The sequence below is a fragment of the Aotus nancymaae genome, unplaced genomic scaffold (assembly GCF_030222135.1).
Source record: "Aotus nancymaae isolate 86718 unplaced genomic scaffold, 86718_ANA_hifiasm-v0.15.2.pri h1tg000004l, whole genome shotgun sequence".
NCBI classification, from domain to species: Eukaryota; Metazoa; Chordata; class Mammalia; order Primates; family Aotidae; genus Aotus; species Aotus nancymaae.
Window position 1 is genome coordinate 29,948,490 of NW_026988415.1, and position 18,823 is coordinate 29,967,312.

Consider the following 18,823-nt stretch of genomic DNA (forward strand, 5'->3'; position numbering starts at 1 on the left):
TTAATGGGTATGGAGTATTTTTCTGGGGAGATGAAAAAGTTTTAAAACTAGAAAGAGGTGTTGGGTGCACAACACTGTGAATGGTTAACTGTATGTTATATACATTTTATCTCAATAAAAAAAGAGGAACACACAAGCTTCTTTCTCTAAAATTCTTCCCATATTATCTTTTACAGTTGAGCTCAATTGGAGGGAAATCTTCCCTACCTTGACTGCTATCTCTGATAGTTTTCAGCCCATTCCATAGAGATACACTGAAAAAGCATGCATCTGTGTTTTATTTTTCGGTTTTGTTTAGAGATTGGATCTTGTTCTGTAGCCAAGGCTGGAGTGCAGTGGCTCAATCATAGCTCACTGCAACCTCAAACTCCTGGACTCAAGCAATCCTCCTACCTCAGCCTCTCAAGTACCTGGGATCACAGGTATGTGGCTCAATCATAGCTCACTGCAGCCTCAAACTCCTGGATTCAAGCAATTCTCCTACTTCAGCCTCCCAAGTAGCTGGGACCACAGGCATACATTTCCATGCCCCAGCTACATCAGTCCTGGATACAATTACTTCATTTATACAGAGTGCTAGGGGATTTATACAGACCCTTACACCCCTCCAAGGAAATAGGAGTAGTTCCCCTATAGAAAACATCATTTCCTTTAGTGTGCAGAGAAGGTATACTTTTCTTTCTTCCCTACTAGTTGGCTGAGTAGCAAAAGGATCCCTGGGTTTCGAACAGCCAGATCTTCCTTCATTCTAAGAGTCAGAAAATGGTGCCTTTATTTTGAAATTATTACAAAGGTTTTTCAGATGTGATGCTTGGTAGGAGGGGTAATGGCAAATCTAGTTTTGTATCATAGGCTATTCTTTTTTTTTGAAATGCAGTTTTGCTCTTGTTGCCCAGGCTGGAGTACAATGGAGCGATCTCAGCTCACTGCAACCTCTGCTTCCTGGGTTCAAGTGATTCTCCTGCCTCAGCCTCCTGAGTAGCTGGGATTACAGGCATGTGCCACCATGCCCGGCTGATTTTGTATTTTTTAGTAGAGACAGGGTTTCTCCATATTGGTGAGGCTGGTCTCGAACTCCCAACCTCAGGTGATCTGCCTGCCTCGGCCTCCCAAAGTGCTGGGATTATAGGTGTGAGCCACCATGCCCAGTCCTCATAGGCTGTTCTTTGCCATCTATATGACCTATACTTAACCTCAGCTTATTATATAATCACTTGAATTCTATTATGAGTTTTCAGGCATGTCCCATACACAATGAAAGTATGCAGAGAGAAGAAGACCTAGCATCCGGGAAGAAAAAGTGAGTTTGATCACAGCTAGTTTGGAGGAGAGATCAAAACATGACCCAGATTATATTAAATCTATGTGTGTTTACTCTTAGAAACTACTTCAACAAGGAAAGGCTAACTGCTTTAAGAATAAATTGCCTTGCTTTTAAAAAATGGCTTAACTCCTAAATCATCCTTTCCCAGCACAGTAGCAGTAGAAATTATGATATGGACTAAGATACCTGAATATTTAAAAAAAATCCTGTTTAGTGCAGGTAGCAATTGCTGTTCATTATACTACTGTTCTTTATTAACTACACTTTATCAGTAGTTTATCTGGCAAGTCAAATTTAAAAATTCTCATAATAGGGCTATTACTAGTGTTTAGTAATAGCTTACCCCACTGTCTTCTACCAACACCTTTAGTCTCTCCACTGAATTATAAAGAATAGAATCATGTCTATGCCTCTTCCCTGGGCAATATGGAAATTCAACAGCTTTTTAAGTGAAGGTTTAGTGAAAACAACTAATTCTTTTACATTCTGAGAGGAAGATGGGAGTTTGCTAAATGAAAATATTTTCAGGCCGGGTGCGTGGCTCATGCCTGTAATACCAGCACTTTGACAGGCTGAGGTGGGTGGATCACCTGAGGTCAAGAGTTCAAGACCAGCCTGGCTAACATGGTGAACCCCGTCTCTACTAAAAATACAAAAATTAGGAGGACGTGGTAGTGCACGCCTATAATCCCAGCAACTTGGGAGGCTGAGGCAGGAGAATAGCTTTAACTCGGGAGGTGGAGGCTGCAGTGAGCCAAGATCATGCCAGTGCCTAGGCAAAAGAGTGAGACTCCATCTCAAAAAAAAAAAAGAAAAAAAAAAAAGAAAATATTTTCAGAACCATTAGTCTAATTTAAATCTCAATTTATATTTTGGATCTTTTGCCCTTAATTTCATTTGGGAAATGTAAATGAATATAAGTAGGACTTTTTAAGTTTTACTTTATTTTCTTTTCATGAGCAGGACCAGAGGAAGTTTTGTGTTGTTTTTAATTGACACGTAATAGTTGTACGTATGTATGGGGTATGATGCGTTGTTTCCATCCATGCCAACTTTGTGTAATGATCAAATCAGGGTAATTAGTAAATGTATCACCTCAAACATTTATCATTCCTTTGTGGTGAAGACATTTAAAAAACTCTTAGGATTTAATAGCATTTTTAGGGATTGTCACTTCAAAATTGGACAAATGTGTCAAAATGATAGACTAAGTATCTATATTCTATGATAAAATACAAAAGTCATAATCTAATGAACCTTGTATTCTTCAGAGGACACAGAGTAGAATAATAGTAACAGAACTATATTACTGTTTCCCCAAAACCAAAATAAAATACGAAATCCAATGATAAAAACGTTCAAATTGCCTACCTCAAACTCACGACGTTTCTCATAAATTGGAATGATCAACTTGGAAATCTCAGAAATTATTTCATAACGTTCTGCCTTCCATAAGCCATCTACACATTGTTCTAGCAACTCCAGCAAGACTTCCTGCATTAAGAGAAAAATCCAATTAGGAATTTAAAATAGTTTTAGAGCTTTGGACAAATAAATTTTGAAGCATTTCAAGTTGGCAGAAAACAACAGATTGTACTAAATTCAATGAGATGCACAAAAATAACATACTTGTGTGACAATATTTTTAAAATCAAATATTTAAAATATTTAAAGCTGAAAACGTTCTTAAAAATATAAAATTGATATTAACAATAGTAAACTATGTTTATTTTGTCTAGTCACATAATGAAGATGTTTACTATGCTTGCAAACGTAACACATCCAGAAAGAGTATTTTTAAAAGGGAATATATTGTTTGTTTCAAATTGAGGATGCCTGAATGTCTAACAGCCAATATTTTTCTTTTATATTAAAACAATATTTACCCATACTAGTCTTAAGAAAATTTGACAACTTTTTCAAGCTATTGTGTTGGTGATCTAGGTGTTTATTAAAATGATTTGATGTTTTTAAAATTTTTTTAGATTTTATTTTTGTGGTTTGGTATTAAAATGATTTAATTTTGAAAAAAGAACACTTCCTGATGGATGGTTCTAAAATTACTGAGAATGATAAGATAATAGCTCAAGATAGAGATCGCCAGCCCTGCCAGAGTAATAGTTGCTATAAAACTCTTTTATGAACCATCATCTCATGTTCTCAACAATAAGAACATGAAGCCAATTACTGATGCTACCCATAAGTCATAACAGCTTGTTTCTATCTTAAAGAGATGCGCTTCAGACCTATAGAACTGATTGCTAAAACAGCTCTTCCTGTATGTCCTTTAGAAAATCGAATTAATCTTCTAGCTCTTTAACTTGTGTTTCCTATCTCATCAGTGGCAATACCTTGTAAACCCTTAGGTGGCAAACTAAGTGCAGTTTTGACTTTATCATCTGTTATGGGTTGAACTGTGTCCCCTAAAAAGATAAGTTTAAGTCATAACCCCAAGTAACTCAGAATGTGACCTTATTTGAAAATAGAGTCATTGCAGATATGATCGTTTACGATGAAGTGATACTGGAGGAGGGTGGGCCCCAATCCAATATGACTGATATCTTTATATGAAGACAGAGACACACACGGAAAACACCATGCGACAACAGAGGCAGACTGGAGTGAGGCAGCCGCAAGACAAGGGATGTCAAGGAACAACTATTACCACCAGAAGACAGGGAAGGCTTCTATCCAGAGTCTCAGAAGGAGCATGGCCCTGAAAACAACTTGATTGCATATTTCTAGACTCTAGAATTCTGAGACAATAAATTTCTCTTGTTCTAAGCCACCCAATTTGTGGTACTTTTGATATTGCAGTCTTAGTGCTACAGCCTGAATGTTTGTGTCTACTCAGAATTCACATGTTAAAATCCTAACCCCCAAGGTGATGGTATGAGGAGGTGGGGCCTTTGGGAGATGATTAAGTCATGAGGGCAGAGCCCTCATGAATGGGATAAGTACCCCTAATTAAAAGAACCCCAGAGAGTTAGCTCACCCACTTCCACCATGTAAGGGCACAGTCAGAAGATACCATCTATGAACTAGGAAGTCGATCCTCACCAGACACCAAGTCAGCTAACACCTTTATCTTCACCTACCCAAGTTCCAGTAAGGTGAAAAACACATTTCTGTTGTTTATAACCTACCCGATCTCTGGTATTTTGTTATAGAAGCCCAAATGGACTAAGATATCTATGAAACTATTATACCCTCTTTCTTTACTTATTCTCTATTGAGATCATCACCAAGTCCTGCCAGTTTTATTTCCTAAATATTTCTCAAATCTGACCCATTCTCTTCATAAGGTTCAAAACGTCACGATTTTTTTTTTCCTAATTTATCTTCCTGCCTCCAGTCTTGGCCCTTTCAAATATATCTCCCACACATCTGCCATAGGGCTCTGATTAAAATGCAAACCTGAGTGTGTCACTCTCCCTTTCTTAAAATCTGGCAATGGCTTTGCATCACTCACAGAACAAGAGACAAGTTCCTTGATTTGGCACACAAAGCTTGCAATGATGTGGCTGATACTTGTACAATCTCATCATTCATTATACCAAACCTTGTACTTTATAACAACAGTGAACTACTAGTAGTTTCCCTGAAGCACAATGGTGTGTCTTAGCTTTATGTCTTTGTTCAGGTTGTGCCCTCTTCCCTTTAATCCCTTCTACTTGGTTTATCTCTTTAAAACACTTTAAGTATCACCTTTTCTAATACTGTTCTCCTGATCAATACAGGGTAGGCAAGACACTACATATTTTTTTTTTTTTTTTTTTTTTGCTATTTCACTAATTTTTTGGTAAAGATTCATCACTATATTTTTATATTATTTACACATTATCTACATATCTGACTTTTCCAATATGCTGTGATTCTTTGAGAGCAGGGACATCCCAGCATTTTGGGAGGCTGAGTTGGATGGATCACAAGGTCAAGAGATCGAGACCATCCTGGCCAACATGGTGAAATCCTGTCTCTACTAAAAAATACAAAAATTAGCTGGGCGTGGTGGTGCGTGCCTGTAATCCCAGCTACTCAGGAGGCTGAGGCAGGAGAATTGCTTGAACCCGGGAGGCAGAGGTTGCAGTGAGCCAGGATCGCGCCACTGCACTCCAGCCTGGTGCCTGGTGACAGAGCGAGACTCTGTCTCCCAAAAAAAAAAAAAAAAAAAAAGAGAGCAGGGGCAATATTTTACTTCTATTGGCTTTTCCAGTAATTATTTTAGTGGTACTGGATAGTATATGTGAAAAAAATGTTGCCACTTGAATAAAAGATCTGTATATTAACATCTGCTAGACAAATTACAATTCCAGCAATTTTGGGGCAAACTTTGGGGGAATTAAAAATAAGGTACACATGTAGTACAAATTGTCCCAGGAATGTAAAGTTAGGTTACAATTAGAAAAAAAAATGTAATATACAACCACATAAACTGAATAAAAGAAAAATTATATGTCTTTCAATAGATGCCGAGAAAAAGCACATATAACACTCAACATCCATTCATGATATTAAAAAGAACTCAAGAAACAAAGAATAGAAGAGATCTTCTTCAATCTGATAAAGGGCATTTCTTATAAACCTAAAGGCTGGACATGTTTCTCCTAAGATTGAGAACAAATTAGAACGTCTGCTCTCACCACTTCTATCCAACATTATGCTGAAAGTTCTAGCCAGTTCAATAAGGCAAGAGAAAGAGAAAAGGCATACAGGATTAGAAAAAGTAAAATTGTTATGTGCACATGGCATAATTGTATATGTAGAAAATCCTCAGGAACATACAAACTACAAAAACTAATAAGCAGATTTAGTAAGGTTGCAGGACGTAAGGTCAACATACAAAATCAATTATATTTCTATATAGTAACAACAACGTGTCAAAAAATAAAAATATAAAAGCAAACAATATTATTTACAATAGCATCAAAACATCACATGTGCAGCAACAACTCTAACCCAAGATGTCTACCCTAACAACTACAAAATATTATTGGCAGTTAAAGATTATCCAAATAAATGTTCATTGATAGAGAAATTCAATATTGTTAAACTCTTCATTCTCAGGCTATTTTGAGGAAATAAAGAAGATGATTCTAAAGATTATACAGAAATTCAAAGGATGTAGAATACCCAAAACAACTTTGAAAAAGAATAAAGCTGGAGAGCTAATACTACCTGATTTCAAGACTTATTATAAAGTTATAATAATCAAGACAATATGATATTGGCATCAAGATGGGCAAATAGATCAGTGGTAGAGAATTGAGAATCCAGAGATAGCCCACACAATAATGAAGAATCGAACTTGACCAAGGTGCCAAAGTAAATTCAATGGGACAAAAGGAAAGTCTTGTTTTTCCCCAAATGGTGTGCATCACCTATCTGTCTACACACACACACAGACACACACACACACAAAGAGCTTTGGCCTCTATCTCATTCCATGCTCACAAATGAACTTTAGATATATTACAGACCTAAACAAAACTCGGAAATAAGGTTTCTAAGAGAAAACACAGGATAACACTATCAGAATCTTGAGGTAGGCAAAGATTTTTTGGACCGGGTACAAAAAAGAATAAACTATTATAAAATAATAAATTGGACTTCATCATAAACCCAAAACCAGGCCAGGTGCAGTGGTTCATGCCTGTAATCCCAGCACTTGGGGAGTTCAAGGTGGGTGGATCACGAGGTCAGGAGTTCGAGACCAGCCTGTTCAACATGGTGAAACCCCGTCTCTACTAAAAATACAAAAATTAGCCAAGCGTGGTGGCTTGTGCCTGTAATCCCAGCTACTCAGGAGGCTGAGGCAGGATAATTGCTTGAACCTGGGAGGTGGAAGTTGCAGTGAGCCAAGATCGCACCACTGCACTCCAGCCTGGGTGACAGAGCAAGACTCTGTCTCAAAACAAACAAACACATACACACATACACACACACACACACCAAAACCAAAATTTTCTGCTCAACCAAAGACTCAATTAAGAAAGTGAATAGACAAGTCAGAGGCTGGTAAATAAATTTACAGCAAATACATCTGACAAGTGATTTATATCCAAGAAAGAACTCCCATAAAACAATAATGAAAAGTAAGCAATATGATTTCTAAAATGGATAAAAGACACACATTTCACAAAAGAAAATATAAAAGAGGCCAAGGAACACCTGAAAAAGTGCTAGCTATGATCAATCATTAGGGAAATACAAATAAAAGCCAGAATGAGATGTTGATTCACACTTAATATTAATGAAATGGCTAAAATTAAAAAAGACTAGCAATATCAGATGTTAGGGAGGATGTGGGGCAATTAGAACTCTCATGTACTGCTGGAAAACTTCATAAAATGGTCCAACCACTTCGAAAAACTCTCTGGAAATTTCTTAAAAGTTAAATATATATCTTCCCTAGGATTCAGCAGTGCCACTCCTAGGTATTTACCCAAAAGAAAAAAAAAGCATATGTCAACAATAAGTCATAGATAGGAATGTTGAAAGTAGATTTATTCATAACAGCCCGAAACTGGAAACAATTCAAAATCCACCAACTGAATGAATTTAAAATTTGTATATAAAGACAACAGAAAAGAACAAACTTTTGATATACTCAACAATATGGATGAATCTCAAAAACATCAGGTTAAACAAGAGAAGCCAGATACAAAAGGGTACATATTGAATGATTCCATTTTTATGACATAAAAACTAATTTATAGTGATAGAAATCAGATGGTAGAGGTGGGGAGCCTGGCTGGAAATGGGCTCAAGGGAACCCTTCCTGAAGGAATGGGCATGTTCTATTTTTTGTTTCTGATGGTAGGTTACATGGGTGTATACAACTGTCAGAATTCATCAAATTGTTTAAGATTTTATTACATATTAATTATATCATTTTTATTTTTATTTTTGAGACAGAGTCTCGCTCTGTTGCTCAGTCTGCAGTGCAGTGACACGATCTTGGCTCACTGTAACCTCTGCCCCTGGAGTTCAAGAGAGTATTGTGCCTCAGCCTTCTGAATAGCCGGGATTATAGGCCTGTGCCATCACACATAGCTAATTTTTGTATTTTGAGTGGAGACGGGGTTTCACCATGTGAGCCACCATGCCCAGCCCAATTATATATTAATCATATCTTTAAAAATCTATTACAGGGGCACATGTCATCAGGACCTCCTAAGGCTGTGTCACAGAAAAAAAAAAAACTGTCGCAAATCAAGTCAGAAATATATTTTTAGAAACAAATTTGATTTCATTGTTACTGGGTTAGCTCACATATTTAAACACAAGCACTAAATGGACAACAGTTTGTATTTTTCATTTCAATGCAACTTCTAAATCAGTGTCAGGTTTTTTGTTATTGTTTTTTGAGACGGAGCTCTGTTGCTCAGGCTGGAGTGCAGTGGTGCCATCTCGGCTCACTGAAACCTCTGCCTCCCAGGTTCAAGTGATTCTCCTGCCTCAGTCTCCTGAGTAGCTGGGACTACAGGTGCGTGCCACCAAGCCTGGTTAATTTTTGTATTTTTAGTAGAGATGGGGTTTCACCGTATTGGCCAGGATGGTCTCGATCTCCTGACCTTGTGATCCGCCCACCTCAGCCTCCCAAAGTGCTGGGATTACAGGCGTGAGCCACTGCGCCTGGCCATTGTCAGTTTTTTTTTTTTTTAAATTGGCTAGAATATAAGGAAGAAGCCTTATTATGCAAACTGAAACATAAAGTGGCACTTGGTAGAACATGATTCTACCTGTATACGTCAAATAAAAGTATGTATAAATTACTTGTAGAACCCAAAAGATGTTCAACGAATGTGTTTACACAGAAAACTAACTACAGTTTTTGATTATTAAGAAAAGTTATGGCTCTCCTTAAGAGTATAAAAAAGGGTCAAGCTCAAAGCCATTTCTATGAATACAGTGAAGCTGCTGTTTAGAAGGCAAGGATGTAAGTTCAGTTGTGCTGAACCAGTTAGCCCCCATAAAACCCTCTGAATCATTCTGCTGTCAGCCTGCAAAACCTGCAGGTCTCTGGGAAATCATCTTAATCTAACTAAGATCCAGAAACATGAATTAACTTGTCCAAGGCTACACAGTCAAAAATTGAGCTGGAATAAAAATTCAAGTATCTTGCTTCTCTGTTATGATCAATTAATTCAGCAAACATATTTTAAGTATCTATTCTTGTAGGTTCCGAAGGTAAAAGGATACCAACTTGCCTTTAAGAAATTCCACTGCCAAGTGGGTCAATGATAAAACCTGACATTATTCTCACACTTCATGACTTTTAAAGTTTTCACATATATTGTGAAGTGACCACGATAGTATTGTCCTTATTTTACCGACAGGGAGAGAGACTATGTAGAAATAGTAGGTAAAGCTTCTAGGTGTATCATTAATTTAGCTAAATAAACCAGAGCTAAGTTGAGATTTGTGTTTGTTTGTTTGTTTGTTTGTTTGTTTGTTTGTTTGTTTTTTGAGACGGAGTTTCGCTCTTGTTACCCAGGCTGGAGTGCAATGGCACGATCTCGGCTCACCGCAACCTCTGCCTCCTGGGTTCAGGCAATTCTCCTGCCTCAGCCTCCCGAGTAGCTGGGATTACAGGCACGTGCCACCATGCCCAGCTAATTTTTTGTATTTTTAGTAGAGACAGGGTTTCACCATGTTGACCAGGATGGTCTTGATCTCTTGACCTCGTGATCCACCTGCCTCGGCCTCCCAAAGTGCTGGGATTACAGGCGTGAGCCACCGCGCCTGGCCCCGAGATTTGTGTGTTTTTAAAAATCAATTCATAAAGTGTTTATGAAATGTATCACTGTAATTTTAATCTCCTTGTTTAATACAACTTTTTTAAGAACTGTAATCTTATGGGACTATAACTTCAATCTCTCTGCTTTTGTGTGTTTCTTTCTTGTTTTCTATGTTTACACTCTTGGTGAACTTTTCCCCATGGTTCAGTCCTTGATTATGTGGTCTTCACTCACTGTATTACATCTAACATTCACTCCGTTTTGGTTCTCATAAGGCTATGACTTCCAGATGTGTATTTTTAACCCTAATCGCTCTTCTTAGATTCAGTTTCATGTTTGTTTTATTTTTCTTTTTTAGACACAGTCTCACTTTGTCACCCAGGCAGGAGTGCAGTAGCACAATCTTGGCTCACTGCAACCTCCACCTCTTGAGTTCAAGTGATTCTCCTGCCTCAGCCTCCTGAGCAGCTGAGATTACATGCAGGTGCCACCATGTCTGGCTAATTTTTGTATTTTTAGTAAAGCCATGTTGGCCAGGCTGGTCTCTAACTCCTCACCTCAGGTGATCTGCCCACCTTGGCCTCCCAAAGTGCTGGGATTACAGTCGTGACCCACTGCATCCGGCCTCAGTTCCACATTTCTAATAGCTTGATGGTTATTTCCATTTTGGTAAGCTTTCACTTCAAAATCAACTTACCTATAAAGTGAAATTCATCATTTTTCCTGCAAAACCATCCATCTATCATTTCTCCTAACCTCCAAACCTGAAATCTTAGTGCTACCTTTGACCCTTCCCCTCCCACAGCCAGCAAAATCTTCTTTCCTCACAGTGTTTCCTGAATCTTTCACTACCCTGGTTTAAGTCTTAACTACTCATATCTGGATAATTAGGGCAACCTTCTCTCTAGCCCCTACCTTTAGCTCCTATCCCTATATCTTCAATACATCTCCCACATCATCACCAAATTAGCCTTCCCTCTTCCTTGCTTTCATCTAGTCATTATCTTGCTCAAAAATCTTTGATATCTATTTAACATTCTACTGAATAAAATCCAGACACTGAAAGTTTCTCAAAATCTGGCCTCAACTAATACTCGTCTCTATGGGCACCTACAGGTATAGCCAAGAGGATCCACTCACTGTGCCTCAAACATGTCTTACACTTTCCTACCTTTGTCATGGTCCCTCCTGTTTGCCTGTTTGTTAGAATGCCTTCAGGGTGTCCTTATTCTTCCAATCACTCTCTGATCATACCTCCTCTGTTCTACCTGAGCTCTAAGGCATCTTTCACCTTTGACTTTGCATAGCACCTTTTGTCTACATTATTCAAATATTATTCACAAGTCTTACTTTTTTCCATTTCATATACATGTATTATCTCTTCAGGTGGACCCTGGAGGTCAGGGACTAGTTAAACCTAATTATTTAAACTTCCTAGGTCACTGAATCCAGGGCCTTGCTCATAAGTCAATGCTCAATAAATCTTTGGTGGTTGATTCACAGCCAAAGCAGAAAATTTCCATTTAAAAATACTTTTGTACATACTGTGTCTTAGCTGAAGTAAAGGACAATGTTAATTCTATTTTTTATGGAAAAATTTCCAACGTATTTTGACTCTTACCTAGTTATTGGGACAGTGACTTGAGGATGGCAAATGTTGCATTTCTAAAACTAGACAATGGGACTAGTTCAAGAGACAGGGCCCTCTAAACAGGAATATCTTTGTCCTGGATAGTTTGAATACTTAAAGTTCATTAACCCTTAGTTACCTTCAAAATTAGGTTAGCTGTAATAATTGTTTAATATACATGAATTTTAAGAAGTGCAATTTATATAACTGGCAATGCAGGCCCTGGAATCCTTACTTCACTATAATGGACATCCATCATCCCAGCATCTTCTTTCATTGCTCCTTCTTCATCTATATTGGGAGTAATTTTCTTGAAGGCTGAACATCCATTAGGAAATAATTCTGTGTGAATTAAAAAAACAGTAAATTTATGAGAAGGTATTTAAGAAATAACAGTGAGCCTTACAGAGATGGGGTATTTAAAATAAACATATTTTTGTAAGAATCAAAGTTTAAGTACAATTTTCACTTACAAAAAAATTAAAATTTGTTTCTATCTACTACATATTTTATTAGTTTCTCCACCCACAAAATTAGCAAAAGTTACTTATTGAATAAGCTTTTTTGTTTGTTTTGTGAGATGGAGTCTCACTCTGTTGCCCAGGCTGGAGTGCAGTAGTGCAATCTTGGCTCACTGCAACCTCTGCCTCCCGTGTTCAAGTGATTCTTCTGCCTCAGCTTCCTGAGTAGCTGGGACTACAGGCACATGCTACCACGCCCGGCTAATTTTTGTATTTTTAGTAGAGACGGGGTTTCACCATATTGGTCAGGATGGTCTCGAACTCTTCACCTTGTGATCTGCCCGCCTTAGCTTCCCAAAGTGCTGGGATTACAGGCGTGAGCCACTGCGCCTGGCCTGAATAAGTTTTAATCTTTGACTATGTATCCCCTTCAATGGCTAGTATAGATGTTCACCTAGTGCGATCTAAACACTTTTATTTAAACTTTGATCCTGTATACATTTGTGTTCTACCATCTAAACAAGAGGACAGGCACTTTTCAGGTAACCACTAGGTGATCTTTGGTAACCATGTCTAGTGCCTAATTTCACTGAGATTTGGGAGAGGAAGTGAGATGTTGGAGAAGGTCTGGCCTTGGACTTTTAAGAGAATCAGGAAATAACAACAGATGGCAGAAATGAAGCATCCTAGAGAAAACAGGACGGGGTACTGGAAGAACCATCACTTTTGGAGTTACATAGACTCAGCTCTACCATTAACTGTGTGATTTTGTGCTAATGTTTATCTCCCTGGGACTATAAAAAGTTTTATCATCTGTAAAACAGGGATAATAATAACTACACTATGAGAATTAAATGAAATGTAAAGTGTTTAAAATGGAGCCTAGCATATACTCAATGAATTATTATTAGCAAATAAACCTACCAACAAATAAACTAGCTTTCTCAAGGTAGAATAAAATCATTGCTGCCAGCTGGACACCTGGGAAGTAGGAAGTGAACTTAAGCTGAAAACAGCTGCTGCAGGCTTCTGGACCAAATTGTTACTGTCAAGCAAAAGTCCAGGTGTAAAGACCACATGGTTCCCCTATAGATTCTAGACAGGGGAACATGTCTGAAACATTCCTACTGTGTCTGCCTTTATCTTTATCTAAGTCAGCTGTAATTTTAGAGTTCAAGGAAAATTCTGCCTCTTTATAACATAACCTGTTAGTCATTCAAAAAGTTTCCTTCTGATAGGAGCTAGTCACAGAAAAAAACCCCAAAAAATAAACAAAAAAAAATGGCTGTTGCAATCTACTGTTCTACAGTCTAACAGTGATACTTACAAATAATGACCTTTCCTTACAACTAAGTATCTGGTAATCTTCCTGTTAGAGGTTGGGGAAGGAAGAAGGAAGGTTTAAAAAAATCAGACCTCATGTTGAAGAGATTTGTCAGAATTCTGGTGGAAAAGAGGTTATGTATCAGGGCTTGGATTTTTCCAACTCTTCTTGTCTAAATGAAACCTAATCACTAGACATATATCTTCTGGGTAAGATGCTTGACAAGAACATGCGTAGGAACCACACATAGAAGTAGGAACCACACTTCTTTGAGAGAGAGACGAAAGTCTGGTAGGGGAAGAGAGAGTTATTTTGAAATACTTTTTTTTTTCAGACAAGGTCTTACCCCATTGCCTAGGCTGCAGTGAAGTGGTGTGATCATAGCTCACTGCAGCCTCAACCTCCCGGACTCAAGCCATCCTTCTGCCTCAGCCTCCCAAGTAGCTGAGACTACAGGTGCAAGTCACCACAGCCAGCTAATTTTTGTATATTTTGTAGAGACCAGGTCTCACCATGTTGCCTAGGATGGTCTCAAACTTCTGAGCTCAAGCGATCCTGCCCGTCTCAGACTCCCAAAATGCTGAGATTACAGGCATGAACCACTGCGCTTGGTTTTGAAATACTTTTTCAAGAAGGGAGAAATACATGGGAGTAGTCAGTGAGTTTTAATTAAGGAAGAAGGAGACCCAGGAATGAAAGTGATACTTACTTTGACCTACCAAACTGTAGGACCATTTTTGTTCAAATAAAGTAGGTAATAAAAGGCACTGAAGATAAAACACAGCCTGCTTCATTTCTGAAGATAAGCATGCCTAAAACAGTCTGTTACAGACCTCTAGAGAGTTCTATTCAAAGTACTGGACCATAACAAGACAAAGAACTTTTACCAGAATGTAAATCAATTCCTCATTTCCTTCTTCAACAAGTCTTTCTATTAAAAAGAACAAGTCAGTTGGATAAACAGAGTATTTAGTGACATGGTTGATTTACATTCAGGACAATACTCCTTATCTTGTTGTAAACATGTGACAAACAGTTCCCAGACTAGCAGCTGGTCTGTGGGATACTCTTTGTGCAGTAGTGCATTAGAACTTTTTGAAATTTAGAAGAAACCATGCCACTTGATCACCACTATGAAGTCAAGAGCTAGGCCATAAAGAAGAAGGTCCAAGACTTGAATGAAGAGACAAAGAACATAGGCTTTATCGAAGAAGATAGTCAGTCCCTGAAGGCCTCAGGCAGCTAGGTCCATGACTGGGAAAAAAATTCCCATCCATTCAGAAGAGATTATTACTTTAAGTCATTTCCAAATGTAGGGTTTTTCTAGAATGCTCGGATTTAAAGGAGGATGAAGAAGGGCACACTCCTATGCCAGAGATCAGATGAGGCTAAAAGCATCTTGCTAGAGAGTCTTCTGGTGTATCTTAAGTAGTAGTACAGAACATTACGGTTTATCTCAAGAACAAAGACATAAACATCCACTTTTGAAAGTTGTGTCCGAGTTATCTAGTGTAAAGACTACTACTGTAAATTTTCAGCTTCAGAGTCCAATATTCTTGCTAAGTGTGTTATCTTAATGCATCTGCCTGATAATTTATTTCTACCTAGAGATGACTATATACCTCCCCCTTTTTGCTAAAGTTATCAACACTGATCAATATCCAATTATATCAGGATCCTTTGTTTGTTACATTCTTTAAAATGCTTGGAGAAAATCCTGATTCCCCTTAGTTCTGGAAAGATTTTCCGATGAAACAAGTTGCTGAGTCTAGAACTGGCCAGTGTACATATCCCAACAGAAGGAGGCATTTGTTTGAGGGATCTCATGTAGACCTATGCAGCCCTGTAGAAGGTGGTCCTGGACAGTCTGCTATCTGTTTCTCTGGTATTTGATCAGGACTCTTGACCTTGCTGTTTATAGCTGTAACTTCTGTATTCCTGTCTGCTGTCCTAGGGAAAGCAAGATGGAAACTGTTCAGATAGAGATCACAACCTTGAATACAAGTTATCCTGTGAAAAAAAGTGGAAAGGGGTATGGAAGATGGGACAGTAGTGCAATCCTTGATAAAAAAAATAAAGGATGGCTGGTCAGAAGAAGGATAAGAGCTAAGAGTCCTGAGTGGAGGATAAGAAGGGAAAACTAGGAAAGAATGAGGGAATAAAAAGCTTTGTGAAACTCAAGCTATCAGATCCTGGGTACAAAGACTTGGGAAAGAGAGCAACATTACCCTATAAGGAATGAAAAAAACAGACTCTGTGGGAAAGGAAATTCCTTTTTCTGGGTTGCTGGGTGAATCCTTGCAGGCCTGAAGCTTTGCTGAACCTAGGATGCTGTTTGGTGGTGAAAGAATGCAGAGACTTGACTCTTGTCTTCCCTGGGGAAAAGAGTTGTACCCTTTTTTGAGAAAAGAAAAAAGGGAGAATGTGATCTAGAAATTCTGAGGTTCTCAAACAAAATAAAAATAAGCAAATTCTGAGATGTTTTTTATTTTATGTTTTTTGGGAGGGAGAATAGCTGACCCTCAGTATTATCACTTTGAGGTACCTTCAATAAAGGAAAGAGAATAGTAATCCTTAAGTCTCTCTGGTAGAACAAGCAAGAGCTCAGGCTGCCTGAAAGAAGTTTGAGGGTAGGGTGGGGGTGGGGGCAGGGAGAACTGCATACCTCCTTTCCCATTTCCTGTCAGTTCAGTGCCTGATACAGTGAAGAAAAGAATCTGGAAATGGTCCCTCCTGGGTATTGTGTAGTCACTTTTGAGGGGCAAGGGCCCCTAAGCCCTTCCCTGCTTAGGCAATGATCCAGTAAGACAAAGTATTTTTTTTCCTTAAAAATGCTACATAGTAGGACATCTGTTTCCAATGTGTCAACTGATGAGTAGCATTTTATTCCATCTTGATTTAAAAATGTTTTATAATGTACTTCAAGAGAAATTGGTTAGGAGTTAAAGAAAACAAAACATTTTTGGCAATAGATATGTAACAGGGATTTAAAATGGATATGTATCAGGGATACTCTAATGCTCCTTCCCTGTTGGCTTCATTATCAAAGTGCACTTAATAATAGAAAACAGAGTTCTAGGCTGGACATGGTGGCTCACACCTGTAATCCCAGCACTTTGGGAGGTCAAGGTGGGTGGATCACGAAGTCAGGAGTTTGAGAACAGCCTGACCAACGTGGTGAAACCCTGTCTCTACTAAAAATACAAAAATTGGCCGGGTGTGGTGGCGCTTGCCTGTAATCCCAGCTACTCAGGAGGCTGAGGCAGGAGAATCGCTTGAGCCTGGGAGGCAGAGGTTACAGTGAGCCAAGACTGCGCCACTGCACTACAGCCTGGGTGACAGATCAAGCCACCGCCTCAAAAAACAAAAAAACAAAGACTTCTAAAGGTGCCCAATTATCTTTGTCAATTATGTTGGTCTTAAGTGTAAGTTACATGATTTTTTTTTTTTTCAGTTCTGCACTCAAATGTATTTTTATTTACTCAGTCAATTGCCAGGTCTTATCTAGAGTTCAAAGAGCTCACTAATGCTGGGGGATTGTGGCTTTCTCAGAATGGATGGGAGCTTAACAGATTACGGGTTTTTAAAAAATAGTTTTTGGGGAACAGGTGATTTTTTTGTTAATGGATAAGTCCTTTAGTGGTAATTTCTGAGATTTTGGTGTACCTGTCACCCGAGCAGTATACACTGTACCCGACATGTAGTCTTGTATCCCTCCCCGAACCCCCAAGTCCCCAAAGTCTATCATTCTTATGCTATTGCATCCTCATAGTTTTGCTCCCACTTATAAGCAAGAACATACGATATTTGGTTTTCCATTCCTGAGTTAGTTCACTTAGAATAATAGTCAGTTTATGTTTTTAACTTGTGTTTTAAACCAGTAGCCAACCTTGGTATAGGTAGTATAATCAGCTATTTAAGAAAAAAAAGGTGTTTTGGATCACTGAAGCTAAGTAGGGAAAACCCTGAGGATTTTTACTACTACCACTATTTTAGAACAAGGTTTTCTAGTTTAGGCAAATAGAATTTTCTAGGTTTAAAAATAGAAGGCATCAGCAAACCACCATGGCACATGTTTACCTATGTAACAAACCTACACATCCTGCACATGTATCCCAGAACTTAAAATTTAATTAAAAAATGTTTAAATGGCACTTATAAAAAATATGTAAATTCTCTTAAACATTATTTTTTGTTTAACATTCAAAACAACATTTTCTCCTCTTTAGCAAAGAGTGCTTTGATTTCTATGAAGGATAAATTATAAAAAAAACCTTGAGGGTATTATGAAATACACAAATGGCTAGTTAAAAAATATTATTTGCACTTGCTGAAACACATCAGTTTAGTGTTTATGCAAGCTGTCTCATGCTAATGTCCAGAAAAAAACATAGCAAGAAATTATATTTCTAAAACCTAAGGACTGATAATAAAGATAAATAATTCTTGATTTTTGCTTAGCTTTAATGCCTTTGCACTTGTGAAAAAAACAAAAAAAAATTATAGGGAAATAGTTTTAATATAATTATTTTCAAAATCTAAAAAGTACAGTTTTAGACTTAGTAGACATAAAAATCTTCAGATTTCTATTATTATTATTATTATTAATATTTAGACAGAGTTTTGCTCTTGTTGCCCAGGCTGGAGTGCAGTGGCATGATCTTGGCTCACTGCAACCTCTGCCTCCGGGTTCAAGTGATTTTCCCTGCCTCAGACTCCCGAGTAGTTGGGATTACAGGCTTGTGCAACAACGCCCGACTAATTTTTGTATTTGTAGTAGAGATGGGATTTCACCATGTTGGCCAGGCTGGTCTCGAACTCCACACCTCATGTGATCCACCCACCTTAGCCTCCCAAAGTGCTGGGATTATAGGTGTGAGCCACCACTCCTGGCCAGATTTCTACTAATTAAAAAGATGATATAATATTAACCTATTTCTCTGAAGATGTACTTAAAATCACAATACTGTGTTTAAGATTCTTGTATCTGTCAGTTTGTTTGGAATTTCAAGTGTGTAATTTCAACATATACTGTGATTTCATAGGCATACCAGTGATTTAAAAAAAAAACCCTCAAATGGGGCCTCATTTTGGTAATTAATCTTTTTCTCTGTTTAAAACCCACATATGTATATTAAAAGGAAAAACCAAATATATCAAACACATAGATTGTTCAAAAGAATTCCAGAGTAAAACAGAAAGTGTTAATTTAAAATATAAGTAAAACAAATCTGCATTCTAATTATATTTGAGAAGAATCTTTTTTTTTTTTTTTTTTGAGACAGGGTCTCGTCCTGTCACCCAGGTTGGAGTGCAGTGTCCTAGGCTCAAGCTATGCTC

At 38.0% G+C, this 18,823-nt stretch overlaps 1 protein-coding gene across 2 annotated transcripts in view; it reads right to left on the bottom strand.

Annotated features, from left to right (window-relative positions):
- The window catches only part of DOCK11 (dedicator of cytokinesis 11), a 188,397-nt gene that overhangs the window by 12,656 nt on the left and 156,918 nt on the right, over nucleotides 1-18,823 (bottom strand). For both annotated transcript variants that reach the window (XM_012475980.2, XM_064361620.1), the window contains exons 45-46: nucleotides 11,934-12,040; nucleotides 2,696-2,818 (exon numbers count right to left, since the gene is read on the bottom strand). In XM_012475980.2, coding sequence (XP_012331403.1) covers nucleotides 2,696-2,818; nucleotides 11,934-12,040 — 230 coding nt within the window. The remainder of the gene's footprint in view (nucleotides 1-2,695; nucleotides 2,819-11,933; nucleotides 12,041-18,823) is intronic.